Source organism: Poecilia reticulata, linkage group LG12, assembly GCF_000633615.1.
Source record: "Poecilia reticulata strain Guanapo linkage group LG12, Guppy_female_1.0+MT, whole genome shotgun sequence".
NCBI classification, from domain to species: domain Eukaryota; kingdom Metazoa; phylum Chordata; class Actinopteri; order Cyprinodontiformes; family Poeciliidae; genus Poecilia; species Poecilia reticulata.
This window is the reverse complement of record NC_024342.1, coordinates 6790176-6807474: the sequence shown is the minus strand read 5'-3', so window position 1 is coordinate 6807474 and position 17299 is coordinate 6790176. Positions and strand designations below refer to the sequence as shown.

General features: G+C 39.1%; 1 protein-coding gene across 28 annotated transcripts in view; it reads right to left on the bottom strand.

Moving 5' to 3' along the window:
* fnbp1b (formin binding protein 1b) overlaps positions 1–17299 on the bottom strand; it is a 66017-nt gene that overhangs the window by 14702 nt on the left and 34016 nt on the right. For 14 of the 28 annotated variants that reach the window (XR_535014.2, XM_008423579.2, XM_008423565.2 and 11 more), the window contains exons 5-11: positions 15411–15473; positions 13960–14064; positions 11570–11584; positions 9532–9660; positions 9307–9453; positions 6412–6603; positions 3653–3841 (exon numbers count right to left, since the gene is read on the bottom strand). Coding sequence is in view for 27 of the 28 variants with exons in the window: in XM_008423579.2 (XP_008421801.1) it covers positions 3653–3841; positions 6412–6603; positions 9307–9453; positions 9532–9660; positions 11570–11584; positions 13960–14064; positions 15411–15473 (840 nt within the window). In the remaining variant the exon portion in view is untranslated. The remainder of the gene's footprint in view (positions 1–3652; positions 3842–6411; positions 6604–9306; positions 9454–9531; positions 9661–11569; positions 11585–13959; positions 14065–15410; positions 15474–17299) is intronic. The other 14 variants (XM_008423569.2, XM_017307841.1, XM_008423584.2 and 11 more) reach the window with 5 other exon arrangements.

Sequence of the window (17299 nt, the reverse complement as noted above, 5' to 3'; positions counted from 1 at the left end):
GCCTTATGAGATGGCTCCTAAAGCACAAACCTGCTCTTTCTACTTCCGTAACAACAAACATGCAGTGACAATGGATGGATTAGATAGCTTAATATGCAGCACACAGAGGGCTCTCCTGCAGGGGGTGCACATCTTTCCACTGTGCACAACTAGCCCACCTCCACAGGTGCTTTAATCTCCAGTGTAACACTGTGTGCTCCTTGCAGGAAGTGGGCAGAGAAACAAAATAGTTCCTATTAACTTTCATATAAACACTGAATAATACTAGAATTGGATGTTGAAGCTAGATCTGTCTTTGATCAATTTCTCCACAAAGGTTTCTTTATTATAAAGATGTTTCTAATGGCATTGAAGGCAAGTAAAATAATATCTCTTATTTTATATAAACATTTAAATAAATGCGACATATACAACGTAGCAGCCCACAAAGTGATGAATGGATTGACAAATGACAACTGGCGTCAGTGTTTCACTAAGTTTTTGCATGGATCTACACCGTCCCATCACATATGAAAAGCTATTATATTCATAAAATTGTATTAGAAACAAATTGTGCTTCACAGGGCTATGTTTTGTTATTCCTAAATGAAATAATTAACAAAGAGCTTGCTGAACTATCCCTCTATTGAGACACATCAAGAGAAACATCCAGCACCTTATAAAAGTATTTATACTCCTTTAACTTTATGCCTCCATTTAGTCACCTTATACCACATACCTGATTTTGTTTTACATTCAATTATATGGGAAAGTTCCAAAAATTCTAAAGTTTTTGTGGTTTGTTAAAAAAATTAATAAATAGTGATTTTCAAAACGGAAAAAACAAGCTTCGATTTAGCACACATATAAGCTAGCTATATGTGTGCTGCATACAGCTAGCTTAGATTTTTACTGGCTTATTTTATTGCTAAGCTAAGTAGTAGCATATCATGGACTCAATTGAAATTTGTTATTCTTGCATTTGTTTCTTCAAATTTGAAAACTAACTCCTTATTCACCTGCATAAACAAAGCATCTAGTACGGAGCACTGCTAGTTTTCTCACGACACTCCACTATTTATCCTGCTCCAATGGCTTCCCATCCAGAGCATACTTAAAGGTTAAATTATGGTTTCACGATATATCGAACTTGTCATTACTTTAACTACATGGATATAATAATTATACATACTGAATGTTCAATAAATGTTCAATAAAAGGTTTTCAATATTGTGATTTTCTAATATCGTGGAACCCTCTTTCAACATATAGCCTAGTTGTAAAATAAAAGTGGTTCAGATCAAAGTAGAAGAATATGTAAGAATGGTCCAGTAATAGTCTATAATTAGATTCTCAATTTAAGATTGAAGACTTGACAAACTGGGGGTCATGGATGCTCTTTATTCCTTCTGATTTAGCTTTTTTGTGGCGAGCTTGGCAAAACCTTCACTCTTTATATGTACAAAGCTCATAGATACAGGCGTCTGTAAATTTAGCATACTGAACATATATTTATATAAAAAGAAATAAAAAAACGAAAGCAAGTCCCCATTTACTACCATGTCATAACAACACACTAACTTGTTTTTGTAGATCACAGATCTCACTGAAATAAGCAGTAAATTTTGGTTGTAAGGTGATGACATTTGAAGAAGTTGGAGTATGAACACTTTTGCAGAATGCCGCAGCTGATTCTAAGTTAAGCTTGTAACAAGAAGTGTGCTCGCACCTGTAGCTATAAAGAAATGTTAGAACAGATTCTGCCACTGAAATTTGTAAGGTGTCCTCCAGGGTTAGTTTACAAATTTCCTTAATAGCTAATTTTCTCCCAAACAGAAGGTCTTTAAATTATGAAAAAAAAAAAGGCCTAAATTCAACACGTAGCTACATATTGAACCTCGCCACTAGATGAGAAAGTCTGAAAAACTTATTTCCTTTAACACCACTCCAAGCCTCCCCAGGAACCTTCAGCTTTCTAATTCGATCGCTTGAAGGTCCGAAAACAAGGCCTGCAATTTATCTCTGATCTATTTTCTTTTAAAGTCTCTCTTCTTGAAACTTGTTGCGGCACTTCCGCTTTCGGAAGAACGTGCACTTCCTGCTACATGCGCCCAGAGTCAGAAAAACTACACACTTCCCTCTTCTCTGCACTCCCTACCGTCATTTCCTCCTCAATGATATTCACAACCCGGCCTGTTGCCCCACGTTTGTTCTTTTCCAGGCCATGTTTGCATTTAGGTTTTTACTGTGGGTACACGCTGTCCTTTTAAGTCACGAATACATGCAAAGAAAAAAAAAAAACATGACAATTGTTTGCCCGGAAGGAACATTAAAAACGACCGCCTTGTTCCTGAGGTCAGGGAGAGCTGGCTATGGGAGGGAGTGGTCGCATGACAGGAAAGTAGCGGTGACCTTCCCCAGTGACCGGCACCCAGTATCTCTACTGCAACTCCAGCTAGGACTGTAGAACAGGAACTGGTGGTGACATAAACCAGGACACCGGGTTGGTGCTGATAAAAACCACCCACCTAACAGCCTTTCTAAACCCCCTCTCCTGGCCCTTTTCCATCACTCCACTCTTATCATAAACTCACGTTCTTTGTGTTCTGTCTTTCATATCGCATGCATCAAAGCAAAACTAAAACAATCCGTCTCCAACGTAGACTGCAGAGTGAGTAGCACAGAGGAAGTGGGGGGGGAACCACTGCAGTCTCCATGCTACCGCCAGGATCGGCTCAGGCGTTTTGCATATTTCTGTCGGAGGAGGAGGAGTAAGGGGAGCGGGAGAGGGAAGGTGAGAGGGTCTGTCGCTGTGAGCGCAGTTAATATGAAATGTGAAGGGGACAAGATGAAGAGACTGTCGGTGAGTCAGATGAGTAACGGGGACTCTAACGATGCACCACAGAAGCACGCAAGTGAAGCGGAAAAGCTGAGCACTGCATGAGAGAAGCTAATTACACGATTTAAGTTCTTGTCAGATAGTTTCAAAAGTTGTTTTCAAATAATACGTATTCAGCTTGCATTGTTTTCAAATTGGCATAATAAAGCTTTGCAAACATATTCAAGCCCTTGTAACTTTTCACACATGAAAAAAAAATCATGTTGTAACAAGGTAGGATTTAACTGTGAAACGGTGGGAACATGGGAAAATGTTTTGTTACAAGTGAAATAATCCAGTGGAACTAGTACTTTTTAAAATAAATATTAAGGAATTACTTGAAACAAGCGCCTATATTTTGCTGAAAAAATGCATGTAAGTTTGTTTTGTGCTAAGATAATTACAATAGAAACTAGACCAAAAATACTTGGTAAGAATTTGTGTTTTTGCAGTTTACTAAGTAGGTGATTTCTGATTGCACTTAATTTAATTTTATTGGTAAAAGTATAAAGGAGGCTGAATACAAATTAAAAGCAGATTTAATTTCACAAGAGAAAAAAATTGAGAAATCTTTGGAGCATTTACAGAAGTGTCCATAACTTTTTTTTAAAAAGTCTATTACAAAAAAAAAAAAAAAAGCTGTAACGCAACAATATGGGGGAAAGTTCATCGGGTTTGAAAAAGGTTTGCATCGCTTCGCTCATACAGTGCAGCAGGTGCAGAGCTCAGGTACAGGTTTGGACACACACGCACTCATATAAACACATGCACAAAGCTCGCTGGACACACACTTACCCCTCGCCTCAGGCTCCGGAGGCAGTGCATTTTGGGTTTGGAGGCCATGAAGTCGTTGAGGCGGTGGGAGAGGGGCTCCTTGTGCTGCTTGGGAGACTGGGAGTCGTTGGGAACAGCAGAGGGTGAGGGCAGGGATGAGGCTGGGGGGGCAGGTGGGGGCTGACGGGGGGACGTTAACAGGGACATAAGCTACCAGTGTGAGAGGGAGCCGTTTCGAAAAGGAGAAGGAAGAAAAACATGGAAGAAGAAGAAGAAGAAGAAGAAAGGGGCGAGAATCCAACGAAAAAAAGACAAAGGAGGAAAAGGAGGGAACACAAAACGAAATAAATAAGCCTCCTACAAATATTAAAAAATAAATACACAACAAAAAAAAGCCAAACAGAACGTAAAAGACAACCAAAGGAATGCCAAACCCAGTGTATGAGTGTTTATGTTGTGGGAACAAAGTAACAGTTAAAACATAAAACCAAGCAAAAGATAAACTGTTAAAAGGAACAAAACGAACAGCGTGAGTTCAGGGTGCAAAGCAAGCAGCTGCGACAAAGCAAAGAGTTTGAATCGAAGCGCATGCCGGATTCCATTTTAGAGATCCTTTCTCTGCGTTTTTTTTTCTTCTTTCTCTTCAATCAAAACGGAGTAAATTACTACATCCCACAGGAAATTCATCACTGAATCTCAGGTCATCAGGAGACAGAGCTAATTGTGTCTTTCTTTCCTCAAACCTCAGAACAACTGGTTCAGATGTGAGACGATGAAGCAGTGACAAGTTTCTAGACACAATAATGCACATGCAGAGACACATTACGTAGACAGACTGCTTTTGTTTCTTTTCAATTAGAAGAAATTACTTGCAGCTCTATTTGTGTGTCTATTATGCCTGCATGCAGATATTTGTGGTGTTTAAATTAGAGATGCACAGAGAAATAGGTTTGTCATCAGAAAAGACTGATTTCGAGCTTCACTCAACTTATCAAACTCCAAAAGTCTATATTTTTTCAGTCGGTGAACGCACCATCGCTAAGAGCTAATAGGCTAAAAACAATCCTGTTACTGAGTGAAGAACAATCGGCGCATTTTCAGCATTGTGAAGATTGTAACAAGCTATGTAATGAAAAATATTTTTTTTAATTAAGGTTGTGCTGAGCATTTATTCGCAAGAAAGCAGGACTGCCAGCAAATAACAGGAAGACTGAGCTTGTTCCATAAATATTTATGTTCAGTCTTTTTAGCTTTCGATCTCTCCATCTATGATACTTACTACTAGATTTAGACATTATGGTGTCTTCTGAGAAATTTTGTAATTAAGGTAACAATGAACATTGTCTAAGGAATATACAAAGTTAAGAGATATTGATCCTGACCACAAATATTCTGGTAAATGCAAATGAACTGTTCATTACTTTTTCAGGCCAATGGTGAGAAATCGCCTGTTTCTATAAACAGTCAGTGCTACCAGAAGAGCAAATGTCACTTTTTGTTTATAAAGAACTAACTTGAGATCAAGGAAGGCTGAGGAAGCAGGGTGGTAGAAGTAAGAAATGCTGTCACCTGCAGGAGGGAGTTTGCAGGTTTCCTTTGTTTTGTATTTACTGTTTGTACTTTTTGTGTTTATTGATAAGTTTGTTGTTGTTAGGCCATTTTAACCTTGTTTTTGTACAACCTTTGTTTTTAGCAAGATAAATTATTCATTGTCCAGGGAAAACAGATGAATAATTGCATTTTGGCTAATTGTGCCACATTTACAGAAATGTTAATTAATGTTTTAGTGCAATGTTCCCTCAGGAACATTTTGATCATTTTTGCACAAAATTTCCAAATAGACTCTCAGTTATGTACTGGCATGAAAAAACTCAAGTATCTGTTGCTTTTACATGAATTTCCACGATTGTGGTCTTGAAAAACTGGAGGGACTGAATAGTTAATGACCACTTACTTATAGCTATATAAGAATCATGTCTCCCAAGTCAAAATCACCTAAAATCAACATAAGCAGGTCAAATCTTTACAAAAACCAGACATTGGCCACAAAAACTCAGACTGGTGCATCTCTAGTTTAAATACTTTTCCATAAGGTTACATAGAGTAGATCACACTAGTGTCTATGATTTTTTTTTTTTTAGCCAAACACACTCACACGCATACACACGATTACTCAATTACCTTCTTGACTACTTTAATTATTAACAGTGCTACCAGCCCATTAGACAGCCAAAGGTCAGATTTAGAGTTCATAAGCCAGAACCAGAGGAAAACTTCATGAAACTGAGGACCAGTGGAAACGAAAAGGGTAAAAAGTAGAGTGTTACTTCAGATTGGACAGCGGGTTATCATCTGCCAGTTGAGTCCGCCCATTGAGCAAAGATAGAAATCCATTAGTGTGTGTTATATATAAAAAATAAAAAAAAAGGGTGGCCCCAACATCGGTGAGGGTGATTGCGTGGGAGGAGGAGACGGGTGGCAAATAATAACAACCAAAAATGGCAATAGTAACAAAGAACTAGAAAAGAAAATTCACAAGCTTTACACAGTGAACAAATATCGAAAAGCACTAAAGGAAAAAATGCAAGAAAATGATACACCGCAATTAATGTAGAAAGTCTAACTTATACTAATTAACTTTCAGGTAATGACAACAAAAAAAATCTGAGATGCCTCCAGCTTTTTGTTCCACTGTACGCTCCAAAAAGAGCAGGCTGACCTCCCAGAGAGAACAATGCATCGAAACGAGTGAGGCTTTTGAGTGTAGCTCCGTGCATTACCTTGTTCTTGTTCTTAATGAAAGGCCACAGTTTGGGCTTGCTCTTGCCAGCGGGCTTCTCTTTGCCCTCTTTGGCGTTGGACAGGCTGTTCTCAGACACCGTCCTCTTCATGGCCTGACCGTAGTCCTCAAACTCCACGTCGCTCGGTGGCTCAAAGCCAGACTTGTAGGACTCCACCACTTGCTGGGAGTCCTGGAGAGAGACAGCGGCCGCACTGGTCAGTGGAAGCTGTGTTTTTATTTTATTTTTATTTTTTTCTTCAGAAATTTCAGACGTTGCCATAATAACTACATTTTAAATCAAATATGAGCATACGCATTGCATTTTCTCTCACTGTCTTTTTTTAAGTCAAGCTAAACTTTAATGAAAGACTATTTTTGGATATTTGCCATGTTTCCTTGGAAATCAGATGTTTGGATACATGTCCTGTCTATTTGGTAGAATTATATAAATTGTAGGGTTTGGGTCAAATGTTTGTGGTTTCCTTCCTCAAACGTCTCACAGTAGTTTGCTTGAATTCTGGCCCATTCCTCCTGATAGAACTAGCATAACTGAGTCAGGTTTGTAGGCGACTTTGACACACATTTTCATTAGTTAAACTCTTATTTTTTGATAATATTGTTGGTTTTAAGCCACTTGGTAGCTAATTTGGCACTATTTTTTAGTGTCGTTGTCCACTTGGAAGACCCATTTGTGCCGAAGTTTCCACTTTCTAAGCTGATGTCTATGGAGGCTGCTTCAATATTTCCATATATTGTTCTTTCCTCATGAAGCCATCTAGAACTTGTTCTCAGTGGTGGACTTGTGGAGATCCACAGTTTTCTTTCTGTCTTGTCAGATTTGTTTTGATGCTTTTTCTAGGATGTCAGATGAAGCGGTGTGTTTGAAGTGTTGCTTTACACTACACAAACAGGCATGTTTGTGTAAAATGTTGTGAATTAAACTTGCAAAGTCATAGCATCACCATCTGGGCTTTCCCACATTTTTATGGCATAGTAACCACAGTAGATTTAAACCTCTAAATTTAAAGGAAGTAAATATATCTCTTAAAGATTACAACTCAAAAATATCTGAATTAAACTGTATTTTTCTTGCTTAAAAAACACACAGGCATCCTGAAAATTCAGTTTGTTGGTGAAAAAAAAAACAAAGACGAAAAATCTCCAGGAACACCATCACTGCGAACCACAAACACAGGAAGAAGCTTGTGAATCAGTTGCAACAGACAATGAACTATTGGAGCTGATAAGACAGTCTATTTGGAGTTCAACATAATCAAGGTTTGAAAATCTGCTATCTCCTTATACAGTATGACAGAAGAATAAGACCAGAGTGGAGGAGAGACAGAGGAGGAAGCATGTGATATGTCATCCTCAGCCATTGTTTACTTCAGCAGAACAGTTTCAGGCTGGAGTCGTCTCCCTGGAGCGCACTCATGATGGGATCTATGGGAACAGCTACCTTTTTTTCCCCGTCATACACCAAGCAATTAGTATATGACGTCCTAATTTATGACAGTTTTTTTTTTTTTTCAATATCAAAGTTCCAGATCATGAATTAGTGACAGAACTTCAACCAACAAATGCGTTTTGGCTTCAAAGAGATATTAGAGCTGAGACACTTTTCAACAATATATGATGACCAGAAGACAACGATGGCCTTGAATTTGACACAAAGCAGATTTTACAAACTCGGCTGTAACATAACATCCATCAACTACAGGCTTTGTTAAAAAGTTCATAAATCTAAAACAAAATTTAAAAAAATGTCCCTTTAAAAGTGCCCTCTAGTGCTGCTCGATTCTGACTACTCTGTTCATAGAATCCAATTTTCAAAAGATCCAATGAGATGGACTTCTAGAAATAAAGTTGCATTTTGCACATCTATCACCACATCTCTTTGAATTTAATTCTAATTAAATACTTTGGCAAAAACAGTAACCGCCGCATCTGATTCGGCTTCCAAAATAATCCAGATATTTTGGAGCAGATCTGTTCCATAACTAGAATTATTTCAAAAGCCGATCAAAAATTATATGAAGGTTTCTTAGTCTTAGCTTTGTAGCATGTAGTTTCATAAGACATCAATCCCTCCACTAAACAACTAATGTGAATTTAGGGCTGTTAAAAATTCCAAATCTAAAAGCCAAACCCAAGATAATCCTTCTGACATCATAAAGTCCTTTTTTTTTCAGTTCTTGGAAAGCTCTCCCCCTAAAGGCTCAGAGGATGTTCCCACACGCCTTCTGCTACGATGTGGATGCCTCTTAATCACAAGTTCAGTGAACTTTCTCTGCATAATAATAAGTGACCCTTTAGCTGAGACCACTGAGTGTAATTTTTAACATAGATAATCAGGCGAGTTTTCCATGTGCACTGCAAAAACACAAAATCTTACCAAGTAGTTTTAGCCTAGTTTCTAATGCAAATGTCTTAGAACACAACATAAAACAAAACTAACTTACAAGTAACTTTTCAGCAAAAAATAGGAGTTTGTTTTAAGTCAATAATTCCTTAATATTGATTAAAAGTTACTTGTAAGTTAGTTTTGCCTTATTTCAAGTGTACCAAGATATTTTCACTAGAAACTGGACCAAAAATACTTTGTAAGATTTGTGCACAATCTATTAATGTTGTTAGTTTTCTTTTAATAAAAAGAAGAGTGTTTGTGTTTGCTCACCCACAGTAACGCCTTAAAAAGTCCCAAATCACCTTGTAATTAACATTTTATTTCATTCTAAAGCACCACCCAGAGTCCCATTCCACTTGCACACTTCTTGTTTTAGTGCCACCCTAACAGACAGTGTGTGGGTTGTAACCGGCAGCCTGGTTGAGCGAGTAATATGCCCCACATGGGGGCGTCTGTGTGCACAGACAGATGACGCCGTACACTCACAGTCTTGGGCTCGATGGACTCGGCAGCTGTAGTCATGCCATCTAAACACTTCCCCACGATGGGCAGCACTTGGCGGTCCACCTCTGCGAACGTCTTCATGCACGCTCCTATTCTCTCGATCCTTTTCTCCTCCATGTCTTGAAGTTTCTGCAATTCAACGCAGGTGTGAGGTGACTTGCGCTCGCACGCGGATGCGCGTTTATGCAGCCATCATGTCGTATTTACCTGAAATATGTTGGGAATTATTGTGTGGTAATGATCGTTCTGCTCCTGGTTGAACTTTTGCAGGTAGGACGAGTAATCGCTCTTGCTGTCAGAAGCCATCTGGTGCCTCATCTGAGCTTGCTGTCGTGCCTGCAGGATGGAGAAAAAAAACATTACACACATACCTGAATAGTGTGAATATCTCTTTGCTAAACCTGTGTGTTAACATGGATGTATCGGTTAAACACAAACAACATTTTTTAAAAAACACACATTTCTATTTGTGAGGCTGGGTCACTGACAAACACATAAACAGGAAGCACATGGACCCACAGAGACAGGTGGAAATCCATGTCAGGAAGCTGCTACGGCCTTAATCGTATGTAGGCCAGAACAAATATATATATTTATAGATGGCAGAATTGGAGGATTTGGATTTGACTGCCTGCCCTATCTGGCCATGATGTTGATTATTTTAGGCTAGTTTAGAGTAAGGGAAGCAGGCAGTCAGAAACTGAGCAGGAACAGGCTATTACTGACCAATAGGGAGCAGATGGAGATGAGATAATCTGCTAGACTGTGTGGTGTGTGTCTGTGTGCGTGCGTGGGTGTGTGTGTGTGTGTGTGTGTGCGCGTGTGTGTACATGCTGCTAAGTACTCATATCTGTTTCCTCTTTCCGTCAGCTCTGGAGCCCATACACAAATAAATAGTAGCTGGTAGTCCACAAGAAGAGTTACCTTAGCAGTCTGTGATTATGACTAAACCTCTCACAATAAGCAATTAATCACATGATTAATTGAAGTTAGTTTGATAATTTACATATGATGATTAATATTTTGTTATGGATTCAATTTCAAGTGGTCTTTATCTCCATTTTATTTATAATGTTTGGTTGTTGTGTCGTATTTTTGGATAGCTAAAATATACTCCAATTCCAGTGTGAAGTGATCTTCACAAAATTAAAGTTTGTCTCTCAGAGGGCAAACTTGCTTTACTATACAATCCAATACATGACTTGAAAATGGTCTCAAACTGACAATATTATCATTTGTCAAAATAAATACTGGGACAATTTGTTATGGTGAAATACAAACATATATTTATGAAAAAAGAAAAAAAGGGAAGAAAAATGCGTAGGACAGCTGAGGATACTGATATCAGAGAATAATCTTTTTCAGATATCTATGAGGAAAACTAGACATAAAAAACTGAAAGGAAAGTTTTTTTTAGTAATTATTAAATAATTAGTTTTACTTATTTAGATTGAAGCATAAGCTTAACTTCAGACACTTTGTGAAATACAATTCAAGGCACTCAAGAGAAAACCTAAAAGTTAATTCATTTAAACATTTAACATCTCAACTTTGTCGATAAGGAGGGTCATTTTTCAGACAGCAGGACGTGAAAGTTACAGTTACATTCACTTCAGAGGGATATGAATACCTAATTTCATTTCTTGGCCCATCCTTCTACCACGTTGTGCTGTGTATGCTTCAATTTTCGTTGCGCATTAAAGTATTAAAAACAGGAGGGAAACATATAACACTTAAGGGGGAAAGTAGAATCACAGATAAGTGAAATCTACAGAATAGGATATGTGATTTTAAAAAAAACTGGGTAAGGTTGCTAACTGCATCTGCATGTGAAGCTGAGCTGATGTAGGTGCATGCAAACAGTGCAGATTGTGCTTAGCAACGATGTTGTCATCCCGGTAACAAGGCAGGTAGCATAACTCTGAAACCGGCTGCTGCGCTGCAGCCGCATCACATCCTGTTGTCATGTTCCGGAAATGGCTCGCTTTGATCTCATCTGTGTGCAAGTAATGGTTGAAGCCTCCATCCATCCCAACAGTGTTACCTTGCGCTACTGATTCGCCGTGTCTTCATTTCTGTTTTGCACATACAAAAAGGCTTGCACGGAAACACGTTCAGCAGAGGACAGCGTTCAAAGCCACTGACAGGACAGGACAGACCTGGCTCAAGCTGTGTGGGCCACAAAGTCGAGACAGTGTGTTTGCGTGTCCGCCACAAACAGAAGCTCTCCGCACGCCGGACCTACCTTGTTCAAGCCTCGCTTCAAGGCGTGGCATAGAATAAATACACAAACACAAACAGAAGGATTGTTAGCCATCTCCAGCTAAAACAAGATGTTGCCATAGATGCGCGTCCTGAACCACAGAGCTTGCCATCACTTTAAAGAGGAAGTTGATGTGCAGTCATAGCAACCGCTCACAGTAAATACTGGCTTTATTAAACACAGATATGGGCTTTTGGGGGCTCTTACTCATATGTAATAAGGAGAATAACATGCTTCTTTTTTTTAGTTAATAATTTGGGGTATTATGTCAGTGTGAGAGGCCCAGAGGTGGGCGTGGGGGTGTGTTCCTAACGGACATGAAACAACCTTTTAAATTGTCTGCGCTGGAAAAGCAAACCCCAAATTGAGACATTTGCTTCCCAGAGGTTGGAAGAAAACAGCAAGAGCCTCTTTCTCCAGCTCTGAACAAAACCTCAAAGCCTCAACTCAACAAACAGCAGCTCTTTTGCACAGAAGAACCACATCAGATTTCAGAAAAAAAAAAAAAAAAGCTACTTCTTCTGGAACATTAACCATCCATCTGTTTCCTGAACCTGCTATATCCTGTCATTTATCACGGGAACTATATATGTGTGCAAAATTATACACATTTTTTAATGACAAAAGATTTCGCAAGAAACCTAAAGTTTATAAATTCCATATTGGATTTAAATTGTACTTGCAGTACGACACAAAATATTCATGCCCCTTGACATGGTTTTGCAGGTTTTACCAGCTCAAATTAAGGCTATTAAAGACCTAAGAGGTGAATTAAATGTAAAACCAGCATAAATACGCTAAAGAAAATCACATTTTTTATTTGTATTGCCAGCCTCTTTTGACGCATGTAGTATCTAACGGGTTGACAATGGAAGTGAGTCGGTGGCAAAGACTAAAATCAGCCAGCCAGATTTACTTTAGACGCTTTGCCTGCGTTGTTTATTATTGTTCTTTATTACTTCCTTCCCGTTTGACAATTATTTCCTGTTTGTTGATCTACCTTATGAAATCCTAGCACATTGAATTGAGGGTTGGGGTTGTAACATGAAGAAAATTGTGGAAACAGTTCAAAAGCGCTACAAATATTTTCCCAAAATTAAGCAAAAGATGCAATTTTTACATATTCTGCTGCATAATATTGTTTCCCTCTTTGTCTCCTCGAAACAAATAGCTGTTCTTTTAACCACAGATATGCTCAAACACAAACTTTGTGGCTAACATTCAAACCCAAACTAGTCGCACATTTTGACATGTATTCCCTCCAATGACTAGTACTCTGTCAGCTCTCTAAAAAAAATGAAAAATATGTCTTTCAGAAGACAACAACACACAGATACTCATGATCTGTTCTTCATCAGTGTTAATAACAGTTAAGCTACTTGGCTTTCAGACTCTGCAGTTCTTGGGAGTGACGTCAATATTGTTTTGCATGGATGCAAAACTGTTTCAGGATTTCTTTTGGGCTGGGCCGAACAGCACTGAGAAATGTAGAGCATAATGAAGGTGTTAGGCTAGGGTGGTAAATGGCAATTAAATGAAATGAAAATGAAAACCATTTAACTACAATTCTCTTGGAATCCAAAGCTACCCGGGACAGCGAAGACCAGCTTCTCGATGTGCTGCACTGCATCTCTCCAGAAGAGTTCAGACTTCCCCTGCATGTCCAGAGTGCAGAAAGCCTCTTTCTTCCCAACTATATTTGCATAATAATCACGTCCGAATCGTGTCGGCTCGGAGCCCGAGCCCTGTCTCAGCAGCTGATGGAAGCAGCTGGAGCACGCGCCACTGACCCATGATGCCTTGCGGGCGTGGGAGCTGAGTGAGTTACGAGCAGAGATTCTTGAGGGCTCTTTTAATTGGTCATGACAACAGGAAATGACATCAGCTACGAACCCACGGGGGCCGAGGGGAAGGGACGAATCTGTGAGAACTGGATAGTCATAATATATCTGATGCCATCGAGTTGCAAGTCGATTCAATGCGACGAAAAAGCAACTGCACAGGAGGAATCGACAATTTATCTCGCAACCAACACACACACACGCACACGCACACACACACATGCGTGGCGTTAACACACTTGCCTTTGTGACTAAGGCTCATGCAGCGCTGCAGAGTGTTTGGCTGCTTCTCTGCAATGATAATGAGCGCTGAGTTGTGCTACCAGCTTTGTTCGGCAGCAAATCTCTGTGCCGCTAAGACAATGCCAGCTTTGACACAGCATCCCTGGCATCAAACCCACAGTCACTCAATCTTTTCGTTTTTGTCTGTCAGGCACGGTGGTATGACAAATTAGAGTTGGGAGGTTAAAATTGGCCAAAAAATAATAATGAAGGGATCAGAGGGACCCAGCATGACTTAATCACACATACCTTTTCCACATCAGCTTTAGTCACGTTAATGTCAGCGTCCATCTTCTCAAAGTATTGCTGTGCTCTGTCTGCCTCTTTGCAGTCCCTCTCAAACCTTCTTTTACACTGAAATGAGAAGAAGTTCAATTGAATCCTCGTTAACATACACTATATTGACCTTTAAATGGGCATAAAACGGGCGTCATAACTTCTACGCGTACGTCATGTATGTTTTATGTACGGCATTGTGCGCCGCGAAGGCTAACGTCCACAGGCTGAAGAATAAACAAATATTCATGGTGGTCATTTGTGGAGAGAGAAAAAAACACAAGCATTCATCCAACCCTCTGACCGAACAATCACTGTTTGTAGGGCCAGTGTGCACTCTGAACTGTGCCTCTCCGCCTAACACACAATGGTATCATTGAGCGCAGAGACAAGTTTGAGGAGGGCAAGGCAAGTTATGCATTTCTCTCGCACTGTTCCTCTCCCTCGTCAAAGGGGCCAGGCGGAGATAAGAAATGGTGATCTGGAATTTTTCTCTTGCAAGTCCTTTACTTAGGCTAGAAGCAATAAAAATAAAAATAAAAAACTAGATTTTTTTTTTTCTCTTAATAGACATTCGTGTTTTAAGGAGAATCTAAAACTCTAGCTGAAAGAGAGTTACTGCTACAATCCTCTATGGTGATTTGTCCTTTTCTTTCCTCACTTACTACATGTTGTTGATTTTAATACAATAAATTAAATTTTTAAAGTAAAATCAGATCGAGATCTCACTATCATAGGAAAAATACTGACATCAAATTGCATATCAGATTGTTTTCTCACTTCTTCCTAACTATTTTTGTCACACAGGTCTAGATTAAGTGTGTGAGGTGACATGTGTCATATGGTTTTTGATTAGGAATGTCTTGATCTGACCCCAGATATATAAAAAACATCTCTTCAAACGATGGGTATTGGAGTCCTTGAAAAAATTCAACTCCCTAGTCATGTTTTTTGTGGTTTTTCTTCAGCTGTTCCCACAGCAAGCCATCTTGCTGATATATAGATTTTGTGTCTTTTCGCCCTTTATAAAGATGCTTACAATGAAAAAGAGACTGTAATGACTGGTGCAGCAACCAGCAGGACGATGTGTTTGGGCTCCACTCTGTGCTAAGTATCCTCAGTTGTCCCTGGAGAGCTGCAGCTAAAACGCTTGTTAGCAAAATTTGAGCCATTCAAAGCAGGAGAGCAACCTTTTCTGTAAGTCATATCTGAATGAAATGAACAGGAACCAAACTGAAATATGCTGATGTGAGTGCTGTGTAGCCTACTGGGGGGTGTTAATAAAAGAAACATTTTATTATCACATCAAGACATTAAGAAATACAACTTTAAGAGTTCAAGTGGGTTATTTAAACCAGATGTTTTGAAGCAGGCTTTACATTTCCTATTGGAGACTTGACTTCTGTGTTTTGTGAGCTACTTACCGATTCCAGCTGCTTCCATGAGCTTTCAATGTACTGCTGTGCTTTGCGTCCATCATGGAAATGCTGTGGGGGGAGGAATTTAAAGAAATGATTAATGACATCATTCTAATCAGGCACTTTAGGGACTTTTAAAAAGCAGGTGAGCCTGACCTTGACATACTAAAGACTAGAAATAGGAAACCGTACAACACCGCTTTGAATATTATTCAAGACAAGTTTGACATTCCTTTACAGACTCTATATAACAAATTTAGGTCAGTTTAAAGCAATTAATGTTCTTTTAGATTAGAAAACGGTAACCATTTCGAAGCTGAAATAATGACAGCAGGGAACCAATAATTTTGGGAGGAAAGAGAAAAGTAGCCAGTGATAATTAAATTTTTAAAGCTTCAAAGTCATATGTTTGTACAATGCCTGAAGCAAGGATTTTGCTGCTGAACTGTTGTCTGTCGGGAGGCCATGCATACTTCAAATTCACAACGATTATTATAAACCCAGTGAAAGACATGAACACACTTTTTCCTTTCTTTGTATGATCAAAAAATGTACCCATGAATACTTTTAAAGGAGTCCTGCAGCAATGTCCCTATCCCAAATGTTGCTGCTCACTGTCAGACAGGCTGGCTAAAAAATGCTTTCTGGTCACAAAACGCATGACAGTTCAAGATGTGAAAGTTAACTGAATGCAGTCCTGTTGCCAGGGTATTGCTGCTTCAAAAATAAAAGCTGAGAAGCTAAAAGAGTCTGGCAAGTTGTTTTAATTCAAATCAACTAGATAATTTTTTTCCCTGTCTGACATTTTGTTATTAATTACATGACATCATAAATCTACGGTAGGTTATTCAGAGTTGCCATTAAAAAAGGCAACTTTTTTAAGTTTCACTTCTCGACTCATGAAATTTGATAAAGTCACCTAACTTATTTGTTTAGATCACAGCGAGGTTGACGTTTGTGGTTTAGAAATTTCTAGAGCACAAATGTCGAACATCGGAAGAGAAACCAGCAACAGACATTTAAGTTTCCCCGTCTGAATTTATTTGAATAACGCTGGTGATTCCCCCAGAATTTTGGTGGGGAGTTTATCTGACCAAATTCAAGCAGAACAAATAACAATTTCACTCATTAAACAAAAAAAAATCCTCTGCCTTGGTGAAAGCAGATAAGAAAGAATAATTTAAATATGTTAGTGTATATTATTTAGTACAGCTTATTTACAAACAACTACAGTAGTCTGAGTTTTGTGTTTAACTTACTTACGGTGTGGTTTAAGCAATAGGAGAGTAGTGCTTCTTAATGAGATGTCAGAATGCTGAATAAATGAAATCAACAGTGGAGGAACCGGGTGGAGTAATGGCAGTGGACTCATGGTGAATCTTGGCACTGCTGAGTGTTGCCACACAGAAGCAGCTGCTGGCTTAAACTCCCACAGAACATATGCTGTGTTTCTTTGCAAAGCCTCGCTTGGCTTATCTCAGCCCTCCTGTCCCAAAGGCAAACCACAACTATCTCCAGCTTTCTGTGTTGACCACACAACTTTAGAAAAAAAAATGGAAACACAGACCATCCAGATCCAAATCTCAAAGTACTTGCTTTCGGATCAGTTTGTGATTACTTCTGAAGTATATAAATGTTTCCTTCTTGTCTTAAGTTTGGCAAAGAATTCAAAAGCCTACACAGGCTCTAGGCTGTCAATGGCGTGTCCCTTGGTTACACACGCTGCGGTCGCTGAGCTCAGTAGCTGAGCTGAATGTCGATGTCTCTATTCAATAACTTACTCCGGGCTTGTGGTTGGGCTTCAGAAGGAAGTTGGTAAGAAACATGAAATCAACAATGAGGTGGTGGGGCGGTAGGAGTTTGGGTTCTCACCTGATAAATTCTGGACATGAGAC